The sequence below is a fragment of the Solenopsis invicta genome, chromosome 2, assembly GCF_016802725.1.
Source record: "Solenopsis invicta isolate M01_SB chromosome 2, UNIL_Sinv_3.0, whole genome shotgun sequence".
In the NCBI taxonomy this organism is placed as follows: Eukaryota; Metazoa; Arthropoda; class Insecta; order Hymenoptera; family Formicidae; genus Solenopsis; species Solenopsis invicta.
The window spans coordinates 5,024,591-5,039,856 of NC_052665.1; the positions used below are offsets into that span (position 1 = coordinate 5,024,591).

Genomic DNA, 15,266 nt, shown 5'->3' on the forward strand with positions numbered 1-15,266 from the left:
AACTAAAAGCGAAAGAAGAAAAATACTTGATTAAAAATTATTTCTTTATTTATTGATCTAAATATTTCAATTAAGAAATTTTTAACTTGACTGCAAACAAATAAACCATTAGGGTTCACCGAGTAAATAATTTTTTTTTGTTTTAATATTTTTTTTCTCAGTGTAACAAATTCGAGATTCTAAATTGTAAGTAGATCTTGGCTGAAGTACAAACATGATTCACATCTTGCACTAAATTATAAATTTAACTTTGAGATAAATAATATAATTCTAATGTTGTTCTTTCTATATTATTTTTCTTTGTTCATATAAAATAAAGATGATACTGTTCGTATAAAGAAATGTGAGATAGTTCATACGACAGAAAAATAATACAAAAAATTCAAGGTTTTTAATATATGCATAGATCTTGAAGAATGGATATGAACACGGTACCAGTGACTCACGTAGCGCCAGGAAGTGGACCCAGCAGCACTTTGCGACTGCAATTATCCCCGAGGAATTTTAAGACGACGGTTCCTACGACAATGACTTATACACGTCCCGCTTATCACGCCTATCCCCGCTCCGCCTTGGGAGGCGTGCATTAAAAATACCCGCTTTTTCGCGCAAACGAGATTACGTCGTGCATTTCGGGCGGCAGATGAGAGCGGGACATCCCGAAACACCATTAAACATAAGAACGACCCGTAAATCATCCCGTTTATTATACGGGAAGCGGCTGTTTACCGAATAAACGCAGACGGCCCGGATAAATAACGCGGTGCGATGAATTTCCCTCAGTTTCGCGTATCCGCGATAATTACGTCGCACGTGCTCTCGAGGCGCGCTCTCGACGTGCGAGAGACCTTATGTTTCAAATTTCGCTCGTTTACCGCTGAAGCACCACGTGACTCTTCAGCGAACGTTAAATCCCATTTTGAAGACTTTTATTTCGAATAATTCTAATGTTTTAATTCGCTCGACGAATAACATCATACAAAACAATAAATTTCTTCGCTTCAAGTATTTATGTATTTAAGTTAAATATACATGTAGTTAAGTTAAATATGCACACAAAAAAATTAATTCTTAATTCACGTGTATTTTTATTCCTGAATGCTATTTGTTTTTCATTTAAGTGTGAAATGCTCTCTTCAATTACAACTGTTCACTTGAATCAATAATAAATATATCTGTGCAAAGTATATTTTATTCCTAAGCTCGTATTCTTGTTTCCAATATCATATTGTTCTTCGCAATATTTAAACTGAAGTTCAAGCATTTTATGTATTTAAGTCATAAGCATAAGTACTTGAACTGAAAAAATTTAATACTTCAAAAAATTCAATACCTACTTTCAATAAATACATGAGCTGAAAAAATTTAATCGAGTTGAAAAACTTCGTCAAACAACTTTCAACAACTTTTCCTTTTCTTAACGTACTTTTTGCCGACTGGATCAAAAATGCCGAAAAGATTTGACTTCCGCAATATCAATAAACTCTTTCGCGGAATTTCATAAAAATCAAGTTTCCAAGCAATTCGGAAGCCCTTCAGGAGTTTGTCGTTCGGGGTCTCACCTGCCACTTCCGGGAGTCCTCACGACGTCGTAGCGAACGCTAGGCTTTCTGCGACGGTTCCTCGGGCTTCTCAGCACCTCCCCGTCGTTCCTGAACGATTCCTGAACGATATCGCGCAAATAGGTATGAGTCTTTAGCGGTTGATACGCCTCGGTGGTCGCGCAGACGCCGATGCAGCCGCAGCACTTGGACATCGCGCTCTCGGCTCTTTTCACGCGCGACGATCAAATCCGTCACCGTCGCCGCCACCACCACCATCACCACCCACAACGTACGTTTCCTTTTCTCTGTGCTCGCCGGTTTTCTACATCTTCTACATCAGCTACACCACCGCAATTCCCGCTTTACTTTCCGGCGGACTACTCCGGTATCGACATCGTCCGCACGTCGTATCGCTTCCAAGAGAAAAAACACGAGGCGCAACTTCTGCGCGGCTCTTTGGCGAGAGAGCACGTCCGCCGATATAGAAGGTCCGAATGAAATACATTCGAGCGGGTTTAGAACGGGCATACGCCGATCCCGCGCGGCCGGCGCGGGCTCAAGATATATGTATAGGAAACCTACGAATCGGAAAAGCCCCGTGATCTATCGCGCGCGTGCTCTTTACGTGAACGAACTCCCGATAGCTGAGGCACGGTGAAGTCACGAAACACTCGGCGCGCACCCGTATATACGCCGCCGCCCGTGAGGAAGCCACTTGAGATGAAAAGTTGGAATGATTTTTGGGCGAGCCTCCCCCCTCCTCCTCCTTTTTCTCGCCGTTCGCGCGTCGAGAACATTTTATTTAAAGCGGATATGAAAGAGCGAATTCAATTTTGAACACTCGTTGATATAGAAGGGGTGAAGAAATACGGCTCTCTCGCGTTGCCACGAATAAGTGTAAACGGAGATTATTTTCTCGCGTGCACTCCACGACGCTGCGTCGAATTCAATCATAAAAAAAAAATCTTTAAGAGCCGCGCCGCAACGGATCGACAGCGACAAAGCAACGTGACGTTGGATCGGAGAAATAAATGGACACACATAAAAAAATTTAGTATCAATCAATTCATTATTTCATATATATAAGCGAGAATATAAAATCTTGGAAGAATTTATAATCTTAAACAGACATAATTTGCTTACATGAAGAACATTTTTCTCTTCACGTAAGCAAATTATGTCTGTTTAAGATTATAAATTCTTCCAAGATTCTCGCTTATATGAAACAATGAATTGTTGATTTGATATTAATTCTTTTTCTGTGCAGGTTTCAAAGTCAGGCAGTATTTTGGAATCACGATGTGGGCAGGCCCGATTTTGCATACCACGAGTCCTTGATCCGAGAAGCGCGAGAGACAAAATCGAGAGAGCGCGAAAGGACCGACAGGAATGCGCGCCGCGCCGCGACGTGCGCCGCACGCGCGTACGAAACAATGCCGAAATTGAACCGGTTGCGTATCCTATCCGTTCATCGGAATTGCGGCCACGTACGCCGGGAATGTCTTTTCAGTTACAAACGCCGTAATTTTATCGATCCCACCCCGCGCCGCGCTTCTTAATAATTGTTCGGCAATTCTTAATATTCATCAGTTCGCCCCGGGAATGACGATTCACCGACCGCTACGTGACGATGTTCGATCGCGCGTGTTCTGCTCGCAACGAGGTCCTCCGAGTTCGTACTGAGAATGACAATGTCTTCCACGGTAGTTAAAATTCATCTGATCCTACGAAAGCGCCAAGAGCAAGAGCTCGCATGAGTTTCAAAAAATAGCTTTTATTTAAAAAAAAAAGTTATTAACGTCTGTTAAGATTCCGTCATATTATCTTAGAAATAATTACTATTCATCCCAATTATCGATTTTTACGTAAAAAATTTATTAACTAGAAATAAAGAAGAAAATAATTTTTTAAAATTAAAATAAAAAAGAAAATAACAATTTTTTTTACAATCGGTTAAAAAATTTTATTTTTATTTTTTTATTATAACGTTTTTGCGGGTATGTAACTGTATAATTATTGTTAGTAATTTTTGTAGCGATATTGTAGTTTCAATGATTTTCTATTAGTCAAAGTTTTGGCAACTTTCAGCTCGGTCTGAACGCACCTCGCACGTCATACATCGAACGCACATTGAAAATTCGCGAGTTCCCGCGCGATGGACGCTTGGCACGATACTGAGAGATGTTCTCGTCGAAGGGCGGATATGCGAAGAAGAAATAGAAGAAGAGTCAAAGAGTGGAGAGGAGCGCGTGTCCTCTGTGTGTGCGTCAGCCGTGCGTGACGCATAGCGATTTAAATAAGCATACAATATTTTCTTAACGAGCAACGATGTATCCTCGCATATATTTAATGTAAACGTGCACGGAAACTGTCAATTTTTTGCAAAATAATTGGATAATATTATATATTTCTTATTAAGAGATTAAGATATTAATTGATAATGGAGTTAATTTCTCGTGACGTTAAATCCGACTTATTAGTCATAGAATATGACTAGTTTGCGCTTCTCAGAACGCGTCGAGTATACGCGGAAATGGCCTGACAATCCACCGAATGTTACGCCAATGTGTCGACTGTACGATTGCATCGTATAAGAACATTCATCAGCATACACCGCGAGAACGCGTTTGCTCGACACACGCGTCGCTGTAGTCTGCAAACCAGGCGGATCAACAACCGGACATGGCTCCGGACTGCAGCTTCTTTTGCGTTTCGTCTGCCCCTCGTCGAGATACACGCGGAAGATTTAACGCACTCCTCCGGAATCTGCGCACTCGTTTGTGCGAGAAAACAGACCGGGGAGATAAAAATAATATTTTTTCGTGAAGATCAGGCAGGATTCACTAAGGATGTACAAGACATTTCTCAAAACGTTAAAAGAATTGTGAAAAAATAATAGATTGTTTTACATTGCATTTGAAAGTAGTAGAAAAAATTTGACGGTGAATTTTTATTCGAAAAAAAAATTACTTCAATATATAGAATGCGCTCTAATAAAAATATAATTAATAATGAAATAATGAAAAAAAATTTGAATCTTTTAACGTAAGTACATTAAATATTATTTAAGATAATTTGAGTAAAGTTTTATTGCGATACGGAAATTAGTTTTGTAATATAAATAAAATTTATTTACAAAATAACTAAACAAAAAATCACAATAAAAAGCTTTACGTAAATCTTGAATATTTATAAAAAAAACTGAGATTTTTCTTAAAAAATAAATTAATTTTTAATATCACATAGAGTAAATAAACTATAAAAAATGTTATTAAATAAAAATGTAATCTTATTCACACGGCTTTTATATGTATCTTTGATAGTGTCAATATTAAACATATTTCCAAATTTCATTTACTTTGCAGGAACCGTATGTCCCATACATCCTTGAAATTTAATATATAATTAACAAGAAAATTATCTAGAAACAATTAATCATAAATCGGAACTAGAATTCAAGCGGACAGGGCAAAAATGTTGTTATTAATGACGGCGAGTTTTTCTTGTGGAAGACACCGGATAAGCTCGCGAGGCTCTAGACGAAAAATGGTAATGGCCGTTAATGCGTTGCGAACGAGGGAGCTAAATTGCGGGAAAGACCGGGTGTGTGAAGTTGGCACCCCTATGGTACACAATCATAGTTCCGTTCAGAGTTCTGGATTATTTACAACAAAAGGAAGAGTTCTTGATAGTTTTTACAAATAGTTCTGCTATTATAACAAAAAAAAATGAATTTTGAAAAATGGGGGTGCTAACTTCACACCCAAAAGTAGCACCGCATAGTTCTGAATAATTAATTTGATGCTTTTTAAGGAGTACTAGAGTTCTCCGTATAAAAAAAACTTTTTTGATTAAAAGAAAAAAAAAGAAAAAAAATTAAAAAATGCATATCAAGTCCGAATAGTTCTGAATAGCGCATACGATTCCTTTCGATGAGTTCTAGAGTTCTCCATAGATTTTAGAAACAGATCTGCTCAAAAAAGTAAAAAAAATCGCAATTGAATTCTCGAAAGTGGTATGAAAAAAATGAAAGAAACTTCAAAAGTATCAGTTTTACATAATTTTCTCATTAAGATTTTTGATAGAACTCCGCGACGCCTATTCAGAACTCTCAACAGAACTCCCAGAACGCTTAAAAAATTTTTTTACGATGTCGACCTTGTATTTTTAAAGTTCGGAAAAATTTTTTAAGAGTTCTGGTAGTTCTGTTGAGAGTTCTGGGTAGTCCTCGATGAGTTCTATTAAAAATCTTAATGACAAAAATCTGTAGGATTGAAAACGAAAATGTTACGGACGATCGCAGGTGTGTCGATTTTATATTTTTCGAGTGTGAAAAATTTTTTAAGAGTTCTGATAGTTCTGTTTAGAGTTCCGGGTAGTTCCCGATGAGTTCTATCAAAAATCCTAATGACAAAAATCTGTAGGATTGAAAACAAAAATGTTATGGACGATTACAGGTGACGACTTCATACTTTTCGAGTGCGAAATTTTTTTTAAGAGTTCTGGTAGTTCTGTTCGCAGTTCTGGGTAGTTCCTGATGTGTTCTATCAAAAATCCTAATGACAAAAATCTGCAGGATTGAAAACGAAAATGTTACGGACGATCGCAGGTGTGTCGACTTTATATTTTTCGAGTGCAAAAAATTTTTTAAGAGTTCTGAGAATTCTATTGAACGTTTTGGATAGCCACTGCAGAGTTCTATCAAAGTCATTAAGATTTTTAATAGAACTCATCGAGGACTACCCAGAACTCTCAACAGAACTACCAGAACTCTTAAAAAATTTTTCCGAACTTTAAAAATACAAGGTCGACATCGTAAAAAAATTTTTTAAGCGTTCTGGGAGTTCTGTTGAGAGTTCTGAATAGGCGTCGCGGAGTTCTATCAAAAATCTTAATGAGAAAATTATGTAAAACTGATACTTTTGAAGTTTCTTTCATTTTTTTCATACCACTTTCGAGAATTCAATTGCGATTTTTTTTCCTTTTTTGAGCAGATCTGTTTCTAAAATCTATGGAGAACTCTAGAACTCATCGAAAGGAATCGTATGCGCTATTCAGAACTATTCGGACTTGATATGCATTTTTTAATTTTTTTTCTTTTTTTTTCTTTTAATCAAAAAAGTTTTTTTTATACGGAGAACTCTAGTACTCCTTAAAAAGCATCAAATTAATTATTCAGAACTATGCGGTGCTACTTTTGGGTGTGAAGTTAGCACCCCCATTTTTCAAAATTCATTTTTTTTTGTTATAATAGCAGAACTATTTGTAAAAACTATCAAGAACTCTTCCTTTTGTTGTAAATAATCCAGAACTCTGAACGGAACTATGATTGTGTACCATAGGGGTGCCAACTTCACACACCCGGAAAGACCAGTGGTTCGAGATCGACGTCGCGTTGAGCGAGCTTGCAGCCCGAAAATGAGACACGTGCGCGCCACGAGGGCGACGATCTTACGCCTCGCAAATCCGGATCTCATTTTCAACCGCCACTCTCCACCGCAAAAAAAAAGAAACTTCACTAATCTATTTGCGCGCCGGGACGCTGAAATAATGAAGCGCGCGTGAACGTCCGCGTGCATGATCAGCGCAAAGCCCGATGACGACGCTCGGTATTTTAATAGATCCCTGCGCTTCGGTTATACATCGTGACGCTGAATCGATTGAGTCACGACGGAGAATTAAATTTCATGATTCGCCACAATTACCTCGAGCGTGATGGATCACGGTAGCAGGTAGGGTATAATAGTACATACGTATACTGGCAGCGATATAAAGTGCGCCTGAAAATCGCGGAAATACGAAGGACGACGAGAGCGAGATGCGAGATACGAGTTTATTTCCCTAACGTGCACATCTCGCTCTTTCCACGTCTCTCCCAGACATGCATTTTCCGTCAGTTTTGACGTAAGACGTGAAAATATCCCCCTGCAATCTTCAATTCTACATTCGTATTAGATTACTATATTTAAATTGAATGTCATACACGTATGTTTAAGGTAAACTTCCTTCGACGTAATTCTTCGTTCGATAGTTTATCCTCATAATTAAAATAAAGAGAGAAAAAATATATATACACTCTCTAGCGCAATTTAAATTTTCTGAAAAATTTAAAAAAAAATGCATATTACTTGAGTCGAGTTAGATTACATAATTTTGTGATATCATTATTTTTTAAAGGAGAGTTAAGACAAGATATTACTACTTGGACTTTGGTACACTAATTTTTTCATCTTTTTTGATAAAGTAATTTTGTATTGTTATATTTATTGTAGTCCCTCAACATTTTCATGTTAGATCGATTCTGATTAATCTTCAGGCTATTAAAGTATTATCACACGTTGGCGTTTTTTTTTTTGCATCTCGGGATGTGAAAAAAAGCATAAAAAAAAATAAGAGCGATATTGCTTTCCGTCCATGCAATCCTTCTATCAAATAAACTTCATCTAACCGCTGCATAGGCGCATAATCCATTTACTTCAAGAAAAGCGGAACTCTCTTCCGCTCGAGACGGCAAATTTATTAGAGACAAAGAGATCTCAAAAGAGACGGTCCGCATAGAAGATAAGTCACCCGCTACGAGCGCTCGGCATGTCGCGCATCCCGAATTCTCTTTCCGCTTAAATGCCCTTCTTAAACTCCCGGTCGATCTGTACTTACTTTTTTTCGTCTCGTACGCGCCATTTAACCGTGTTCGGTAAAACCAAAGGTCGATCGAATTCCACGACCGTTCGCTCTATCTGGCGCATACAATACAGCCACACATGTTTTTGAATTTCCGCTGAAAAGTTTGCGAGTGAAAGAGAAAGAGAGAGATTCTTGACGCAAGGATGTATTATTCAATGTAAATGAGATCCGTAATGAAGCAACTTGTAACGATCAAATTAAAATTGATTAAAAACCGTTTCTACCTTTTACATCGTGATGTAAAGTATATATTACACGCCTGTTGTTTTCATTACACATTATATGCAGAATGAGTTAACGTAATTGACCCGTAACTTTAAAATATATGTTGCACGGGAGAATAAATTATTGTACAGAAAAAAAATTGTTATGCGAAAGGTACGCAAATGAAAATATTTTTTTTAAATATGTATTATTTTAATAATTTTTCAAAATACTCGTGCGACTTTATCTCATATTTTATTTTACATTATTAAATATCGTCGTATTATCTGTTATATCATATTGCATAGTAAGACGCAAAATGAGAAAAAGGAGATAATGTTATCGAGCGAATGGCCAATGTCCGATCTAAAAATATTGACGACGGACAGCTTAGAAATATAAAATGAATCTATCGAGGCAAAGACGGAAGGCAATATTCATGCACGGTATCTAGTGGTCGCGAGGCAGAAGCCAACGCTCTCATAATTCAGTACACTGTGCAATATCGAGGAACTATACGGAGGCTGGCTGCGACGCAGAGGCATACTTTCGTATTTCACGTAAAACAGGTGGATATTGCCATCGATACATCACCCATGCCATTCACGTGGCATTCCCCGCCACAGTTTAACCGGGAGTATGACCGCAAAATCGACTGATTTGTTTAGTGTCGTCTGTCGCGGCACATGGGCTAACGACATATGAATTTTTCAGAATTAAACGCGTAAAAATATCGAAATTTATTTTTTAACGGATATTTCATCCTCCTAACGGACGTAAGAGAACGTAAAAAAATGTCTCTCACCGAAATCGAAGGGAAATATTTGCTTTAACCTATCAGTGACTTTATCGAATTTCAAAAGACTGGATTACATTTGACCAGAGTTGAGTAACTAGTTAACTAGTTAAAAAATTAAAAAGTTGGCTTTTAACTTAACTTAGTTCATTTTAAATAATTTAATTTGTAACTTTAACTAATTATTTTTAAAACACATAAATTCTAATTTATTAACTTTTTTTTTCACAAATTACAAATTCATCTATGTAAAAAAAAACTTATAAAAGAAAAAATACACTCTTTTATAAAAAACAATATTTCTTTGTTATTTTATGTAAGCTTAATTTACAAATAAAAAATATTAAATTTGTTTGATAATCCATATTATAATTGCAATCTAACTTAAATTTACGAATTTTTCTGATTTAATATGAATAATACTTTTCAAAATTGATTTTTAATTTAAGTTGATTCACTCTTAACGTAAATTTTAACTAGTTGGTTTTTTGTTCATGTAACTTTTAACATAACAAAATTAATTTTATAAACCATTAACTTTAACTCAATTTAGTTAAAAAATTATATCAACTTACTCAACCCTGCATTTTACATTTTACGTACAACATTCAACATTGAAGAAAAATACAAATCGATATGTGTATGTGTTCTATTCTTAGAACCGCAGCGCGATTTCTTAGATCCCAATCCGAGTTATCGTAGTTAACTTTTCGCTGGGTGATTGCGCGATCTCAGCACTCTTCGAAGAGTCGAATTGTGGCTAGGACAATTCCGTCCGGAGAAAAACGCCACGAAAACTGTAAGGACGAGGATCGAAAGATCGTATTGTGCCGGTAACCACGAGGAAAGGTAATACTTTGCTTTTCCGTTCGTCGCAACGTAATCGCAGCGGTTTTTCACATTATTCCGCAGATCCCCAGACTTATCGGGCTGTATAGAAAATAAATATAGCGAGCAAAAGATAAAAAAAAACCACTCTTTTGTGCTACGTCCAGTTTTCTTACTTGAAATATCAATGTTCTTGCGGGAGAGACGTTATACAAAAATCTGTTAAGCATTTATAACTTCCGCGGCGGGAAACCTCTTTTTATCTCTCCATTGTAATTTGCGCGCCTCGATAAACGCCTTTATTCATTAATCGCCACGTTCACGACGGAAAAAGAATTAATTAATATGAGTAACCGGAGGTCTAGCTTTAACTTACAGAGAACTTATTCTTTTCGCGAAAGATCAACTTGGAAAAATATTAAAGAGAAAGATATTCGCCCATTGTGCTGTTTATATTCTATTTTTAGGATATCGAAGCTGTGGAGCTTAGGAGAATACTCCAATTTCACTTCTTTGATACGTCGTATTTTGCCCTAAAATTTTCCAACGGAAGTAATATTTTCTTTAATTTGGGTTTAGAAAATATTGAAAATACATCCGGTGGATCTTAGCTAGTGAGATAAAACCGACGAATGTTCCGTAGAGACGCACAGCGACGGAGTTAAAGGTAACCAAAGGTTTCAGTGGTAGCTCACGGAATCCCGATCACATCGAGCAGATCCAAGATTACAGTCCTTACCTATACTCCTTCCTACAACCTTGCGCGAATTGCCGCGCAAGAAGTTGAAGTCCAGGATCGATACTCCGAAGCGCACTTCGAATTTGGAAGCGAAGAGGGAATGAGGGCTCCATCGAAACTTTAATCGATCACGGTCGGGCATGCCAGAGAGTGGGAAAAGGAGCAAAAAGCGCAGACCGAGAGTTCGAGGAGAAGAAGAGAGAGAGAGAGAGAGGGGGGAGGGAGAAAAGCGAAGTCAAAGAAGGCGAGAGAACGTGCGGATTCGCCGTGGCGCCATCGAGCACTCTTACCACGATACTTTCGCCGAGCTCGTGCGGGCCTGCTGCAATCGAGTGCACTCGAGAAAGTAGCCACGTGGTGCCGTATCGCGCCGATACGAGAGGATTTCTGGCAAAAACGATGCCCGGTGCAACGGATGGAGCGCGATCGTTATGGCAGAGTATATTTCGCGAGCTGAAGAAAAGAAAATATAGACGATCACGGCTCGTTATACTTTGCTATCTTGAGTACGACCGTTGCGAAGTTGCGTCAATTAAATCGGTAACACGGAAAGAACGGCTTCGCTCAAGTGTCTAAAAATTTAGCTACTCCGTCAAAAATGTCACGAAATTTTCTGTATTTTTAAGCTAAGCATTAAATTCGAAGTAGCTCACATTAAACTTAACTTAAAATCTATAATTGAAAAGTATATATACAAAATTTAATGCGTTTTAAATGTTCCTTTAAAATGTACCTGCTTGAAATTTGCTTCCGTTACTTTACGTTAACTTTGGCTGCGTATTTTTAACAGTGCAGATTTGAAACTAATTATTTTTAGCCTGTCAAACGATAATTCCAAATTCCAGGACACAAATTGATTGCTAAAATATCAAAAGCTTCGTTCATCATGCTTGAGCGTGACATCATTATTTTGATAGTTCGACAAATTTAATTTTCAAATTTGTATCTAACTAAATTCTTAATACGAGTAGATATAATTCAGCGAAACCATTTTTTATACGTGCAGAAAAGAACAATTTTGCTGAAAATAATTGTTGAACATTTAAAAAATTGCATCGGATGTTTAACTCGGCTGTTAAAATGTCTCAACTGTTTGCAGCATCATTATCATGCGTCCTACAAAATTATTTTGATGCCCCAACAAAATTATTTTCCGATCTGTATATCCAGCTAAATTTTCAGATGCTGCAGTAAAATTATTATTTTCCGTGTGCATACATTGCAGAGGACATTGAGACGAACGATGAAATGAAATAAGAACATTGCACGATGGTAACAAAAAATGTTTGTTTGAATAACACGTTTGTTTGTTGCCACAGTTTAATTAAATTAATTATGAGGTTTTATAAGCTGTAAATTATCTTTGTGCTCGGCAAAAATTTGCGAGTCGAATGGAAATGGAGCAGAAATACAGGGGGCATGATTAAAAAGGGAAATAGGTGCTTTTCCACATGCGGGCATGCTATTTTAGGAAGAAACATCGTCATGATGAATTATCGCGGTACTCGCGGCGAACAAGAGACGCAGAGTCACGGAAAACTCTGGCTTTTGGGAGAAAACACGCGCGCGATGCGTCCCTCGACGTTTCCTGTCTCGATGCGACCTCATCTCACGACGTTATGGCGTTTCCTTTGTGTGCATCAACGCGTAAGTGCATGTAAAGAGAACGAGGAAAAGAGAGAGAGAAAGAGAGAGAGAGAGAGACAGATGGAGAGAAGGAGAGAATGCCGGTTTGAGAGGATACAGAAGAGCGTATGGAGGAAACGGGGTAAACGGGGACGCGGTGGTAAAGGAGAGAAGGAATGCGGCGCGGTCACAACATCAAAGTGAAACGAGATGGTGAGTCGTCTGGCTGCAGCCGAGCGCACGCGCGCGCGCGCGCGGGCGCATGCTGAATGTATGTACGGAGGCTGGCTGACGAGAACAGCGCGCGGCTTATGGTCCATGGTTACTGCCCGAGTGCACGAGCACGAACGAAAGGATCTTGCCTAATGTTCCGGAGTTCGTCGCTATGTTAACGGGCTCCTTACCGACACCGACGAACGTTTGCGCTACGTGAGAGGGGCGCGGATGCACTGAATGGGTTTCCCCGTTTGCGACCTTTCTTTTTTTTTTCTTTTTCTTCTTTTTTTTAAACACTGCTATTCACGCGAACGATCACTTGGTTATTATTGTCCTCCTTCTCTCCCTCGGGTATTATTTGACCTGCGAGACGTGCTTCCATAGCTTTACGGCTTCTTTTTCGCTGAAAGGTGTACGAAAAGAGTTTTCGAAGCTTCGAAGGAGCTACCATTCTCAGGTTGTCGTACTAGCGTCAGATTTGTCGACTGAGCTTCGTGCCGCGTGATTTACAGACGATAAACGCTCCATTTCGTAGTTTCACGGACTAGACGGACGCCTAACGATTTTCCATTCGGTTTTCCACGCCGTGTCGCGTCACGAGAGGCAAAGAGCAAACAGGAAGACGGTGACTCGACGAACGAAAAGACATAGAACACTTTGGTCGTGCGTAATACGAGTTATCCGTCTTAATTCAGCTCTTCCGTTTTCAATACGAGAACGATACGACCGCGATTCGTCTCAAGTTAGCACGTCGACATTCGCGACTGAAAGCTGGCTTTGTGACACTCCGCCGCTTATCCTGCACACATCGATAAGAATATACGCGATATGGAGGACCGGATGGCGGCGTAGCAACAGCTTGCCGTTTTAAATTCGCGTCGAAAATATGCGGCGGACTGCACATTACGATTCGCACGAGTTTCACGTGTTGCAAAGTGCTTTCTGATTTTCTCGCCGACAAAATTAAATCACCGTTTCGCGGCGTTTCGTTCAATTCGAATTAAGCGGGCGCGATCTCTCATCTCCGTTGCTGTTTGTACATAAATATCACTATTATTTGATAATTGCGTTCACTCGTCTCATATCGCGATGAATATTTGGGTCATTTGCTTAATTCTAATTTCTAATACGAGCTCGAACGGGACAAGGAATATTTCCCGTCGATTTTGGGCGCTCTGGGGTGTAAATTACATTCTACTCGACCATCGCCGCGTTCGGCGCGCGTAATTGCGTTATTTTCTGCAAAGCGCAACTGCACTTTGCTTAATCAAATTCCGCGCCGAGAAAATCGGCGAACTACGAAATGATCCACGTGATGTAGTGCTCTCCGTCGAATTGTCGGACGAGAGGAGAAAAGCCACGCGACACGCAGGAAAATAATTCCAGTTAATCAATCGGCATTTAAGAAGGTTTTGGCTATACAATACGAGTTAAAAGTAATATATATAAGAAATTAAAAACTGAATGCTTCTCTAAGCTTATTCTCTTTTTTTTTCTTAATCAACTACAAAAAATTCTGGTCGCAAATGCCCGAATTTTGGTATGAAACTTGTTGCAAGAAAAAAAACGATAAAACATGGTTTATTATTTTTGTAGCAAAAATTTTGTTTGCTCTCAATTCTTAAATAAAATCGCATTTGCAGTACTTTTACTTTCAAATTTGATGAGAAAGTAGCATTACCAATTGAATCAAAATTTGTACATGTACTGATAAAACTAATAAATGATTGTGCAAAAATTTATTTACATCCATTTACTCGTTTAAAAGTTGTTTATTTAAAACTGCAGCAAAATTATATTTTGCAGTAAGTGGATGAATTTTTGCACAAATATTTATCAGAATTTTATTAGTATATGTAAAAATGTTGATTTAATATACAATGCTACTTCCCCAACTTCAAATTTGCAAATAAGTACTGCAAAACGTGATTTTACATAAGAATCAAGAGTAAACAAAAAAAATTAAATAACTTTTAAATTTTACACAGATACTTAAACGCAATACTAGAATATTCTATAAAAATTTTATATTTTTAGTAATGTTTTGAGACATGACTCATACGCCCTTTTAAGTTGGATTGAGAGACGATTAATGAACTGTCTGTCAATGCGGGAATCAGCTCGTAAGATCAACGAATTTCGTTCAAAAAGAAGCCGAGTTGTTTCGCAAGACGAATCGGATTGATTAAAAAAAAAAAAAAAAGAAAGAGAGAGGACGAAAATATCGGAGATCTAATCGGAAGAAAGGTGCTTCTTTGCTTCCCGACACGGGAGACGAGAAACAACGCAACATTCCAAGCAGAAAGAGCGGACACTCACCTCCGCTGCGATCTCGGGTATTGCTTCGACGAACGGTCTCACGGCATCCAGCATCCTCCGTTCTCTCATTCGCCGGACTATCCTCTCCGTCCTCGTCCCTCTCGCCTTCTCTCCCTCCCTCCCTCCCTCCCTACCGTTCCAAGTACGTAATTGGAAACGGCGAGCTGCGAGAAAGACGACGGTACTAAGTTTAAAGCCACAGAAGGGCACTGTTCTGGCGGGCATGTGAATACGCGGCTACTTTAGCTAACAATTCTCGCAAATTATATACGAATGTTCAAATATACGGGCATGAGAGAAAAAGACAATC

General features: G+C 38.5%; 1 protein-coding gene across 9 annotated transcripts in view; it reads right to left on the reverse strand.

The window, feature by feature from the left end:
• The window catches only part of LOC105199142, a 168,539-nt gene that overhangs the window by 144,489 nt on the left and 8,784 nt on the right, over nt 1-15,266 (reverse strand). For 4 of the 9 annotated variants that reach the window (XM_039446218.1, XM_039446214.1, XM_039446230.1 and 1 more), the window contains exon 1: nt 1,563-2,626. The exons of 2 other annotated variants lie outside the window; for them this stretch is intronic. In XM_039446218.1, coding sequence (XP_039302152.1) covers nt 1,563-1,756 — 194 coding nt within the window. In that variant the 5' untranslated portion in view covers nt 1,757-2,626. Of the gene's footprint in view, nt 1-1,562; nt 2,628-14,956; nt 15,090-15,266 lie in introns of those variants that run through there. 3 more of the 9 variants (XR_005574203.1, XM_039446213.1, XM_039446225.1) reach the window with 2 other exon arrangements.